This window comes from Myxine glutinosa, chromosome 6 (assembly GCF_964187855.1).
Source record: "Myxine glutinosa chromosome 6, kmMyxGlut1.1, whole genome shotgun sequence".
Taxonomy (NCBI): domain Eukaryota; kingdom Metazoa; phylum Chordata; class Myxini; order Myxiniformes; family Myxinidae; genus Myxine; species Myxine glutinosa.
In genome coordinates this window covers 70,945,193-70,958,252 of record NC_136266.1, presented here as the reverse complement: position 1 = coordinate 70,958,252, position 13,060 = coordinate 70,945,193, and the positions used below count along the sequence as shown (strand labels likewise).

The 13,060-nt window shown below is 47.0% G+C and overlaps 1 protein-coding gene across 1 annotated transcript; it reads left to right on the top strand.

Moving 5' to 3' along the window:
- The first annotated feature begins 411 nt into the window (after positions 1-411).
- Positions 412-4,599, top strand: LOC144892615 (TRAF3-interacting protein 1-like). Its single transcript, XM_078779986.1, has 2 exons — positions 412-1,438; positions 3,335-4,599. Exons 1-2 carry the CDS (start codon positions 1,338-1,340, stop codon positions 3,498-3,500), a joined length of 267 nt encoding a protein of 88 aa, XP_078636112.1. The 5' UTR covers positions 412-1,337; the 3' UTR covers positions 3,501-4,599.
- The last annotated feature ends 8,461 nt before the right edge of the window (positions 4,600-13,060 follow it).

The following is a 13,060-nucleotide window of genomic DNA, read 5'->3' as shown; positions in this document are numbered from 1 at the left end:
AGCATTCATCAGTATTTGGTCTGTATTGGTCTGTATTGTCACATATTTGTCTTTCCAGATTTTTGTTAATCCTGACATTGCTGTTCTCCGCAATGCTAACTGTCCACTAATTTCTCCTGTACACTCTGTCATGTTGTGTAGTAGTGAAACATGGCCAATGAAAGAGGAGGATGTCTGAAGTCATGATCGAACAGAGATGAGAATGGTTAGATGAATGTGCAGGGTTTCCTTGAAAAATAGGAAATCCTCTTTAGAATTGAGAGAAAGGCTATCTCTTTCTACACCCATACATAGATTTTGGATTGTTGTCACCAAACTAGGCTTATGAAGAACAAAAAAGAAATACACTTCCAGGTGACTACGTTTTACTGTTAAGCAAATGTTCCATAGCTTACGTGTTGTTTTGAGAAGGAACCAACTGAGATGGTTTGGCCATGTTGAAAGGATGGATGACAACTCTTGGGTTAAAAAGTGTACACACCTCCATGTTGCTGGGAAAGGGACAAAGGCAGACCAATATTAACCTGGGACTCTGTTATATCCAAGGATATGGAACTTCTTCACCTGTTCAGAATGGATGCTCAGGACCACGTTACATGGAAGCAAAATATTTGTGAAAAGAAGTACATGGAATTGTATTGTTATTACCTCTGCCATCGAAGGTGGGCAGAGGTTATGTTTTCACTCTTGTCTGTCTGTCTGAGAACAGGATATCTCAAAAAGTTGTGGACGGATTTGGACGAAATTTGGCAGAGATGTAGCGTATGTGACACGTATGAAATGTTTAGATTTTGGTGAAGCTGTCCTTGGAGTATGACAATTTGACAATTGACAATTCACCAACTCGAGTTAATATATGATGGGCACTTCCTGGGAGTTTGCTCATGATCGTAACAGAAGCTGTTTTCGAACAGTCTGCCGGATCTTCTTTAAGGAAAGCCGGTCCAAATTATGGAAGAAAGCTTCTCTACATAATTTAAGTTTGGAAATATTCTTATTGATATATTGTAATCCCAGTTGCCTTGGCTCAACTTTTTAGTTTCACAATGACTTATTGCAGTTACACACATTATTCTGCTTACATTTCTCACTTAATAAAATGGAGAAACAGCAAATTAATCGACCACATTGGATTCAATGAAATTTCTATTCACTGCAGAGAGGTTCTTTGATACGAGGAAAGTGTTAAGGTAGGCATGTTCCTGGTTGAATAATGTGAGCAGGTGGTGTTTGATGCCAGGAGGCAGAGACAGCGAGAGCAGGTGGAGCGGGAGATCGAGCAGCTCCGTGCTGCCGTGCAGGAACTGTGTCGTGGCACGCAGCCACTGGGAAAGGTTATGGACTTCCTCCAAGAAGACACGGACAGCATGCAGCTCGAGATGCAAGCTTGGTGCCAGGAACGGCAAAAACTCTCCGAGGAACTGGGCCACGAGTGGAGGTTCGCTGTTTTGGTCATTGATGCAAGTTCAGCATTTAATTTAATTTTACACATTGCTTTCTATTTCAGGTCCTTCACTTGTCTTCTTCCTGATTTTACTTTTCTTTTCTTCTCTTCTCATCTCTTCTCTTCTCTTCTCTTCTCTTCTCTTCTCTTCTCTTCTCTTCTCTTCTCTCTCTCTACATTGTGGAAATATCAAGCACCTTGCCATTTGCCTCACTAAAGTATATTGATCAGTTGTCATGTCAGATATTTTTTATTTTGGACTTCCTTGTGGATATAATTTTTTTTATCTAAGATATGGTTACAGTACCTGAGAGTGGTTCAATGGCTGGAATTGCAGATTTACGTTCATGTTTTTGTACTGAATTGAGCACATTTTCACAATTTTAGCTCACCAGGAACGTAGTTCCAGGGAGCTTATGCGATGGCACCTCGTCAGTCCGTCAGCCCGCAAACACTTGAATCTTCTTCTTTGAAACCGCTGATGGTATTGTGACCAAATTTGGCACAAATTACACTTGTTGTGTTTTGCAACTCAAGTTTGTTCACAGTATGAAAAACAATCGGGATCTAAAGGGGTCTATTGGGGGTCAGAGTGGATCCAGGTTTGACCACCCCAAAATAGGTATTTGCTTTTTGCACACACTATTTTGATGAAACTTGACACAACCTTCATCACCCGTGATGTACCAAAGTTTGTTCACGGCATTAAAAAAACGGGCCCTATGGGGGGTCTATGGGCGGGTTGCCCCCTTCCTTCCCCCCAAATAGGTATTTGCTTTCTTCTCAGAAACAACACATGCAATTCCGATGAATCTTGACCTCAACCTTCATCACCTGTGATGTACCAGTTTGTTCATGGCATTAACAAGTAAACGAAAAAACATGTTTTAGGGCTACACACTTTTATTTATTTTTCAAAGTTTTAAACCTTTTTTTTTACATTAAAAAAAAAAGTATATTTAAAATTAAATTTTGATCAATGAAAATGTACCACAAAAGAGGACCGTGGGCCAAATTTCAGCTCACTAGGATGTATGGAACCTAGATAACGAACTGTTCAAAGATTTGAAATGGGACAAACAAACAAAGTTCAGATGAAGTTAAATAAAAGTGTGTAAAAATATCGAGCCCTGAGGGTCTACTTGGGGGGTTGCCCCCCAAAATATGTATTTGCTCTCTTCTCAGAAACTACGCATACAATTCCAATGAAACTTGACCACAATGCTCCGTTCCTCACCCGTGATGTACCAACACTTTTTCCCGACATTTAAAAAAATAGGGTGCAAGGAGATATACGTCTGTGGGGATTGGGGGGGGGGGGGGGGGTGAGGAGTGGCTGGTGGTTTACCCCCCAAAATATGTATTTTTTTGTTTGTTTAAAGTATTATGATTATGTTTGTATGATTGTACATGCTGCCCTGTCTTCTCGCGACCATTGAAATTGGTTTAAAATACCGTGATACTGTTTAAAATACCTCTAGTCGGTATAGTATACTGCTTTATTCTATGCCCCTATTTTTCCATTCAACTGGCGAGTAACAAAGTAACAGCAAAAAATATTTTGATCATGATAGGCAATTGGAGTGAGGGGGGTGCAGATGTGAATGTTTTGATCAATTGAGCACTATTTCGAATATAAGTTCTCCAATAAGTGCGAGTATTCCTAGACAATACGCATTTCGATGCCAAGGCATTATATGAGTAAACTTCAGCTAAATTATTCAAGTTTCAATGTTGCAAGTAAGGGTCTTTGTATAATTCCACAGACCTTAACTTGATCGACCGGCAGATGCTAACATATAAGATTAAGACCAACGATGCTGCTTGCTTTCTTGTGCGAGCCAAGTTTACTGTAATGCAAACCTTATATTCTGTTCGCTCGATCTGCAGCCTAATGCAACAGGCCGTGGAACCCCTGCAAACACAGCTCACAGGACTTGATCAGCAGATACTTGAGCAGCAAGACAAGATCTGTGTGGTGAAGGCACACGTGCTGCGGAATGAGGAAAGGATCCAGAAAATGCTGGCCGGTACACACCTCTACACCCATACGTAGATGTCAGATCGTTGTCGCCAAACTGGGCTTAAGAAAAAAAAAAAAATACACTTCCAGGTGACATTTCACTGTTGAACGAATGTTCCAACGTTGTCTTTATATAACAAAAAAACCCCAAAAATGTTTGCATCTTGATTCAATCAATTGTTGTTTGCATCTTGATTCAATGAAATGTGATTCACCAACAGCACCTGAAATTTTAAAGCTATAGATTCTCCCATCATTGCAGTGAGGTGTTTGTACTCTATGAGCAACGTAACCTCATGGACACGACCCGTGTTTGTGTAGTCACAGGTCTCTATCCCATGTGAAGCTGAAGTAACCACAAGTGATGTTCCGTATTAGCTTGCATTGAGCAGACATTACAATTCCTTTTTTGAACACGTGGCATCTTTCTTTCTTTTTTGTACATGTCCTGGCAAGATGTATTATATAAGTTAAGACGTTTATGTATTTATAGAAGTTAAGACGTTTATGTATTTTTCTAAGTTGTCTAAGCGATAAAATATTTAATTTTGGAGTGTTGTGACTTCCTCCATTTGATCAAACGATTTAGTCATGTGCAGATGTTAAATATTGCATCTCATATGACCAATGGTTCAGTCTAAAAGAAGCCATCATTCTCTGCCTTTGGTTTGCAGATTTGAATCTAATGCCAAAAGAGAACCTGCGTTATATCTTGTTTTGTCATTTTTTTAAGGTAATTCGTCATCCATCAGCTATTACAATGGATTATCCAAAATTCGCAAATTCTTGGGGGTATTTTGACACGAGCCAGTAAATCCTTCTCATTGATATTTTTCTTTGAGATGGATGTGGCACCAAGGCTTAAGTTGTGTTTTTGCATTCCAACTGCACCCTTATCTTGCGTGGATTCTACTTTGCGTCTGTCTGTAAGTGCAGTGCGAACACGATGGCTTTGTGTAACCAGGCACGGCCGCTCTAACTACATTGAGCCATACACGTGGGTGTTTGCCCCGAGAAGGGAGATTGCAAGAAATGTTCAGTTGTCTTTTATTTACTGAGACATCGAACCAAAATATATTGTGTACATACATTTTTACTCAAATATGAAAATAATTAAAAGGCACAAAACAACGACTTGTTTGATTTTTATTGTCAGTCACGAATACGTTTGCATCCCTTTGTTCTACAGATAGTTTTCTCTTAATATTGTTACAGACGCGGTTGTGGATGTTAGTTTACCGAGCGGTTTGGTATGGCCGCGTCTGCACAGTTTACCCGATTATACTCGAACGTTGGCCGAGTCGCGCTACGCTAAATCAATTGAGGAAAAGGACACAACGGCTGGGTTAAAATGACACGACACCAAGGGTACAGTTCTCAAGACCTCCGGAGGAGGTTATAATATATCGGAACGTTAGATTACACCGACCAGAGGTACAGCATAGTAAGGTGGGCACTTAAACACGGTCTTATATTAGCCCCGACAGACCACAGATAAACAGGACAAAAACTGACTCACACAGGGATTGATGGCAAGGAGGGGCAGGTAGTTGATAGCTCAAGGTGCACCTTGGCTCAGGGGCAGGATCCACACGGTCCGGTCCAGAGATGCGGGAGGTCTCTCTCAGCGTCAGCGTTGGAAGGTGACGTTCTTTCTCCAAGCTGGGGGCGCATCTGACGTCACGTCCGGTAAGTGGATGCGTATATCCGGCGGGGAGTGACACGCCCTCGGCTCGTTAGCTCCGCCCCAGATGGAATCGGCCCGTTGCTTCTTATTGGGTGCGGGGGTTACCGGGCTCCGCCCTTGACGAGGAGCTGACAGCCAGCCCCTTCGTGGTAACCCCGTGGGCGCACATGGCAATGGCGGCTAACCAAGCCGGTGTGAGGACGCACACTCCCCGCACCGCGGCCGCGCCGCCCCCGCTGTGGTTGTAGTTGTTGTTGTTGTTATTGTTTCATGGGGAAGATGGGAGGAGGTATGGGGAGGTCCTAAACTCACTACTGGTGCCATACAATCACATTCTGGTGCAACGAAGAGTCAGAATTAATGGAAACGAGTCCTTAACTGACATGGACTAAGAATAACTAGCAAGATGTCCGAAAGTTGTCTACGTGAGATGCGGTGGACCTGGGCACGACATTTAATGGGGGAAAAAGGGGAAGGTCGGTTCTACAGAGTGTTGTTTACAGACAATCGGACTAGGGAATGGGGGATTGGGGATAGTTGGGGAGTATTGGGGAAATAGGGGAATATTTACAAGCGGATATGGAGGCCAAATCCCATATCCGCAACATTGCACCCTTCTCTACCCTCGGGGCGTCCCGACCCGATAAATTTTTACCTATTTTAGTGTGGCACTCAGATGTAGTTCCCTCTACTATTAACTCTACCCTGAGTGCGACAGTTTTACAGATATTCACAAATGAGTAAATATGTCCCCCTGCGACGTTGCACCCTTCTCCTCACAGAAACACACCCACAGGATAACCGAATCGCGGAAATAATTCGCAAACTAAACATACAGCCGGGAGGGAGCATTATTTACAAGACTACGCTGATATTTACACTACGATCCAGGACCTGTTTTTGGAGGAACACATGCAGATGTTATGCATAGAGAGAGCACGCATGCCAGCATCGATACACCAACCCACGAGTGCTCTGTGGCCTTACGGCCTTTAATAATGTGCAGAGCACCCCTTCCAAGCACCAAAAGCACCACCCCAAGCACCAATCGGTGCAGTCACCATTGTTCATTAAAATAAAAACAACAACCCCTAACCCTGCAGGTGTCTCTTGCTCTTCGTGTGGTGCACTTGGCCTTCTTGCTTCCTTCAAAAATAAAGAAAGGCGCCAACCGCGTCCATTTCTATATTGTGGCCGTCAGGGGGCCAACTATTAGTGGTTCACCTGTTTGGCATAGGTGCCACGTTGACCCAGAGGTCCATCAATGGGTGGTGCTTGGCCGCAAAAGAACTGCGGTCCATGGTGGGCGGCCACAAACATTGCGGTCCATATGGTGTATCGATCCAGGCAGCAAGCAGCGAAAGTGCAGGCCCACAACTGCGGAGCCAGCACCTCTCTCTCCTCTCTCTCTGCCCCAAAGCGAGATCCTCGGAGGTGGGAGACAAAAGAAGAAGACAAGTGAGTAAGGTGGTAAGGGCGCAAAAGTGCACGCAATACAAGATGATGCACACTGGGGGCACATGGGAACCAGGTGAGACAGGTACGTTCCTACCGTACGCCCCCCCCCCCCCCACCAGGTAACCTACATGGCCCCTCCCTTACCCCTTACTGCATCCACAAAACCCAACACTACCCATAAACATCTACTTTACCAATCAACAAACGTCCCTACTGTCTTCCCCGTTCCTCCCATAAACCAAATTCGTCTTCTCTCCCTCCTAACCAATCAAATTTGCCATTTCCAACTCTCATCACAATTTGCCATCTCCAACTCAACATCATAATTTGCCATCACCAATTCATCATCAGTCCCTCCTAAGGAGGGAGAGATGGAATCACCCCAATGTCTCATCCACGTCGTGATGCGTCTCACCAATCCACACAGCAATTCTCACTTCCTGCAACACAAAACAAAGAAAACACAGGTGTGGAGTCATCATCATCACCACAGGCAAGTGGCTGCGTATGGTGCGACAGGTTCATCAATCCTAACTATTTCCTAAATGACTTTAACAACTTTACATTACCCGGGGTCTTTCTCCTGCCAAACCATTGGCCCACTTACACTATGGGTTCTAAAAACCAATTCCCATTGACCAAACTGTGGTGCTTTTCAATTTGGGGTCTCACTCCCCCGATTCATATCCCGGTGCCCTCGCACAATTTCTGGGCCGCGACGTGTAACTCTCCCAGCAGGTCTACCCACCTGCACACCCCCACCACTGCAGTTGCCTCCGAGCTTACCTGCTCCCTACCCTAACCTAACTACCTGGGGAAGGCCCTCTGGCGCTCTCCCCACTCGGTGCCCTCTCTGGCACTGGGCTACCCGGGTCCGTCCTCCGGATCCTCGGGCCCCACTGACACTAACGGCTCCCAGAGCCCACCTGCGGCCTCACCTGGCCGACATCCTCACAGTGGTGGAGTGCCCAACCAACTACACACACTAACAGGCTACACGCCCAGCCATTTCCACAACACTAATGCACCCATCCGCAATACCATTCTGCAACCGCACCACAAATGCCAATATCCAACCACAATTTACCTATACCCTCTACCTAACACTTACACTACCCGCCCCGGGTATCCGTGATGGGGGTCCACTCTTCCCCCATTCACACCTTCGCACCATGCACACCACTCCGTACCACTTACTCCAACTCTCTCCACACACCTGTACTTGCACACCTGTGCTCTCACTCTTGGTGCTGCCTGCACCCTTCTCTCCCCAAGCGCATTCGCGCTGATCCACACACTCACTACTCATACACTGCTCCACACACCTGTCCAGTTCTCACACAGCATCATCTCAGCTAACTACTCCCTTCTGAAACTTGCGCTTCCCAGTCGTCCCTTTAAACTATTGCGCTCCCACGTCATTATCATCCACACTAATCTACCTGCGTCCCCACTACAGGTATCAGTCACTAACTAACCTTAACGTTACCTAATGTCATCTTCGCTAGATCCCTATCAATATAACCTAACCCACCCGGGCTAGTTTTCACTGCCATACACCCCATAAGCTATTGCTCCTTTGCCCCACCTTTTTGTGAGGGATGACAGAATTGCCATCCCACCACATCGGGCATCTCCCACTACCAATTTTGCACATCAAATTTCAACAAATCAAAAATTTGCCAATCACTACCCATCATCTGCCAATCATTACTGCCACTCCTTTGCCAATCATCAAATTTTGTTTTTCTCTAATTTTGGGGCCAAAACACTATCCTCATCACACAGTCTACTCACTAATACCTCTCGGTGCGCCAATTCCTGTCCAAAGCCCGGCTTCGTAAAGCCAAGCCATGAATGCGGGTTGTTCTGTGCCAGCAGCTGGATGCGTCCGGCACTTGGTGCAGGGACGGGGGCTTACCCGGGCCGAGATCCCACGCACCACCTCGGCACGGAGCCATCCCATGGCCCGATCTCGACCTGCCGGAATGCCTCAACAAAAAGTGGTCGCCATGACGACCCTTCCTATCCAGCTGCCCGCTCCACCTAGTGGAGCCTGGACGCGGCCGTTCCACGCGAGGCCCGGCACGCACCGAGGGCCCGATTCGGCTAAAAGTCGACCTAACCGCTGCTCCGTTTAACGTCGATGCTTCACCTGCATGCTTACACCCCGCAGCCCGTCCCTTGCTCACACATCCAGCCGTTCCCATGCTCCTCGTACCTTTCCTTACACACCCAGGTACACTCATTCCACTCACAGCCTTGGTCACACACCTGACCACCGAACACTTTGGCACACATTCGTTGGTCGCACACCTCACCAACACACCTCTTCGTGCCCCCTCCTCGGTCACCTCCTCTGTGACAATCACAGGTGTGCTCTCATTCGCACACCCAACCACGTGCCTCACTACCAATTCCAGCGTGAATTCCCACTCACGCTCCTTGTCACTCTCACTCCTCTCACCACCACTCTTGACAACGCACTCACCCTTACTCATGCACCCGTCCGTTACACACCTCTCGCGCACACTCTTGCGCACACTCTCCCGTCACACCCTCTGTAACACTCACCACAGGCGTGCATTCTTCCTTGCCTTTGACAGCGCACTCTTTCCCCATGCACCTGTCCGTCACACACCTTTCTCGCACACACTCCTGCGCACACTCTCCCGTCACACCCTCTGTAACACTTACCACACCGCGCTTCCATGTGCTCCCTCGCACACGCGCTACGACCGACTCACTCTCGCCAGCACCCTCACTCCTTGGCACGCACTTTTTCCTCACACACCCCAGAGTCGGACTTTCTCGCACACCCCCTTTTTCGCACACCAGACCTGTCGCACACTTCACCAACAGCCTCTCATGAACACCCGGGTCCATCTCGACCCCCAAGCTTATTAAATCACCTGGCGCATCATACGCACGACCATATTGGTCACCACTTACACCGGGTCCTCTTTCTCTTCGCTTCTCCTCCATCACCTGCGAATCCCTCATCCGGTTAATGAGCACATCATCACGATCCGAACACAGACTTTGGACCAATTCTTTTACTTCCTCCTTTATCTCTTTCTTATCCTCTCTCCGTCGCTTCTTAATTTCGCTCACCCCTTCTTCCACTTCTTCTAATTTCTGCTTCACCTCCTTCATCTCTTCGTGCGCCCCTTTAAGTTCTTCCTCTAACTCCACTTTATTTTTTTCTATGTGCTCCCGCACCTCCCGCTCTTTAACCTCCATCACCTCTACCACCTTGTCCATTTTCCTCGTCAGGTCCTCATGTACCGTCTGACACTCTTTTTTAATTACCCCTACGTCCTTTTTCATCTCCTTCTGTGTCGATTTTAAACCCTCTATTACCGCTGTGTTCTTCTTTACCTGGTCCCCCAACTCCTTTTGTCCCACTGTCAGTTGTTCTACTCCCAGCGTCAACTCCTCTATACCCCCTTGCAGTTTTACAGTCCCCTTTCTCACCTCCTTCTCCATGCGCTCCTTACAGTGCCTCACCTCCTCGCGCACTCCTCCGACCTCCTCACTCACTCCTCTTCTGATCTCCTCTCCCATCATTTGCATCTCCTGCCCAGATGCCACCCTCATCTGCTCCATTTCCTCCCTGTGAGCATCCAGTTTGGTTTCTACCCCCATTCTGACCCCCTCTATCTGCTGCCCCATTTGTTTAACTTCCCTTTCCGCTTGGTTCCTCATGTCCCTCAATTTGCCTTCCATCCTGTTTTCTAACCCCTCTAACCCATTTCTCACCTCTTTTATCCCGTTGTCTAACCCCTCAAATTTGTCGTCTAACTTCCCAAATTTCTTGTCTAACTCCTTAAAATTATTGTCTAACCCCTCACTGGTACCCCTCGCTTCGTCCCTCATTACCCCCATTTGGCCCTCCAATCGCTCACCCTGAGCATCCATCCGGTTCCCCATTTGTCCCATACTGCTTTTCAAACCTCTAATTTGGTCTCCCAATTGCTCACTATTCTTTTCCATAAGGGCCGTCATTTGCATAAAAAAAAGGTTCAAATCCACCGGTAGCGCTACCACGGTCGCGGGCGTGGACGCCGTGGCCATCTGTGAGGCGCCATTTTGCGCGCCCGCTACTTCGTGCGTGACGGCGCTATTTTGCGAATCTGCTACCCTCACTGCTTCGCTCTCCTCTTGTCCCTCAATTTGGTCCTGGATCGACCCTGCTTCACTCCCTACTACCGGACCCCAGCCGTCTTGGTCTGCCATAGCGCGACTTTCAAAATTCGGGTTTTTATTTTTTTTTGTAAAACACAATCAAATTTCGCCGTTATAATTTCGAGCGCGGGAAACGCGCTCCGGATCGAATTCTACTTCCCGACACCAAAATGTTACCCTAATGGTACAATTGGTGTCCCAAAATTTGGGCCTAACTGAATTTAGTCCCAGGTCCGAATTCCACTCCTCGACACCAAATGTTACAGACGCGGTTGTGGATGTTAGTTTACCGAGCGGTTTGGTATGGCCGCGTCTGCACAGTTTACCCGATTATACTCGAACGTTGGCCGAGTCGCGCTACGCTAAATCAATTGAGGAAAAGGACACAACGGCTGGGTTAAAATGACACGACACCAAGGGTACAGTTCTCAAGACCTCCGGAGGAGGTTATAATATATCGGAACGTTAGATTACACCGACCAGAGGTACAGCATAGTAAGGTGGGCACTTAAACACGGTCTTATATTAGCCCCGACAGACCACAGATAAACAGGACAAAAACTGACTCACACAGGGATTGATGGCAAGGAGGGGCAGGTAGTTGATAGCTCAAGGTGCACCTTGGCTCAGGGGCAGGATCCACACGGTCCGGTCCAGAGATGCGGGAGGTCTCTCTCAGCGTCAGCGTTGGAAGGTGACGTTCTTTCTCCAAGCTGGGGGCGCATCTGACGTCACGTCCGGTAAGTGGCTGCGTATATCCGGCGGGGAGTGACACGCCCTCGGCTCGTTAGCTCCGCCCCAGATGGAATCGGCCCGTTGCTTCTTATTGGGTGCGGGGGTTACCGGGCTCCGCCCTTGACGAGGAGCTGACAGCCAGCCCCTTCGTGGTAACCCCGTGGGCGCACATGGCAATGGCGGCTAACCAAGCCGGTGTGAGGACGCACACTCCCCGCACCGCGGCCGCGCCGCCCCCGCTGTGGTTGTAGTTGTTGTTGTTGTTATTGTTTCATGGGGAAGATGGGAGGAGGTATGGGGAGGTCCTAAACTCACTACTGGTGCCATACAATCACATTCTGGTGCAACGAAGAGTCAGAATTAATGGAAACGAGTCCTTAACTGACATAGACTAAGAATAACTAGCAAGATGTCCGAAAGTTGTCTACGTGAGATGCGGTGGACCTGGGCATGACATTTAATGGGGGAAAAAGGGGAAGGTCGGTTCTACAGAGTGTTGTTTACAGACAATGGGACTAGGGAATGGGGGATTGGGGATAGTTGGGGAGTATTGGGGAAATAGGGGAATATTTACAAGCGGATATGGAGGCCAAATCCCATATCCGCAACAATATACTGCCAAATATCTAAAACAAACAAACAAGAACCCGTGTATTCTGAAAGTTGATTTGCTATTTTTAAACACGCGGATCAAAGGAAATTGAGGCTCAGCCATAGTTACACATATTACCTAAAGAGTATATTGTCGCGTGCTCGAGGGTCATGACCACCCGCAATTGCGGTCGGACGACTAGGCCCAAAAGACGGCAACCAGATCCTAACTTTCATGGCTGGTTGTAGCGGTTTGAGTATTTGTGCTGTTTTGCCTAATACCAGGAAACAGGGCTCGTGCCACAATATTGGTAATAGAACTCTCATTTACTATTTACATGTCTAATAACGAAATTACCCAGATTATCTTTAACCTATCCTAAACTAAGCTAATACATTATATAAAAGCTCCATTCACCAAAACATATCTGCATAATGAAATTGAAAACCAAGCACGTGATGATTGACTTGATGGTGCAGTGAGCAGTGGAGGCAATTGTAACAAATTTATAATGAATGCTATTGTGAGCAGAGGACAAAGCTGAAGGAGAAGTACTCATAAATATTATAGATTATATTTAGCACAATGATGCTAATAAATTGTGCTCTGTTCAGCATCTATGCAAGGCATGCCCATTTGGATTTCTCACATCAGCCACACCATGGAGAATCACTCCTGCCTGCTGGGGTGACTTACCAGTATGATGAACGAGGCTGACATCAACTCACAAGTCTTGCAGAAATAGTGTGTCCCAGCCAAGGATGCTCCAAATAGCTCTATTGGGCTCTACTGAGGCCAAAGCAAAGATGAATGCTAAGGCTGTCCTTGTTTTTAAGAGAGGACTTGCCCAAGCATTACCTGATGTGATGTGATGTGATCCTAGCGAAGCGACTTCACCAACGTCTCTCCTTGCTCTGCTTCCTTTGTCCGTTG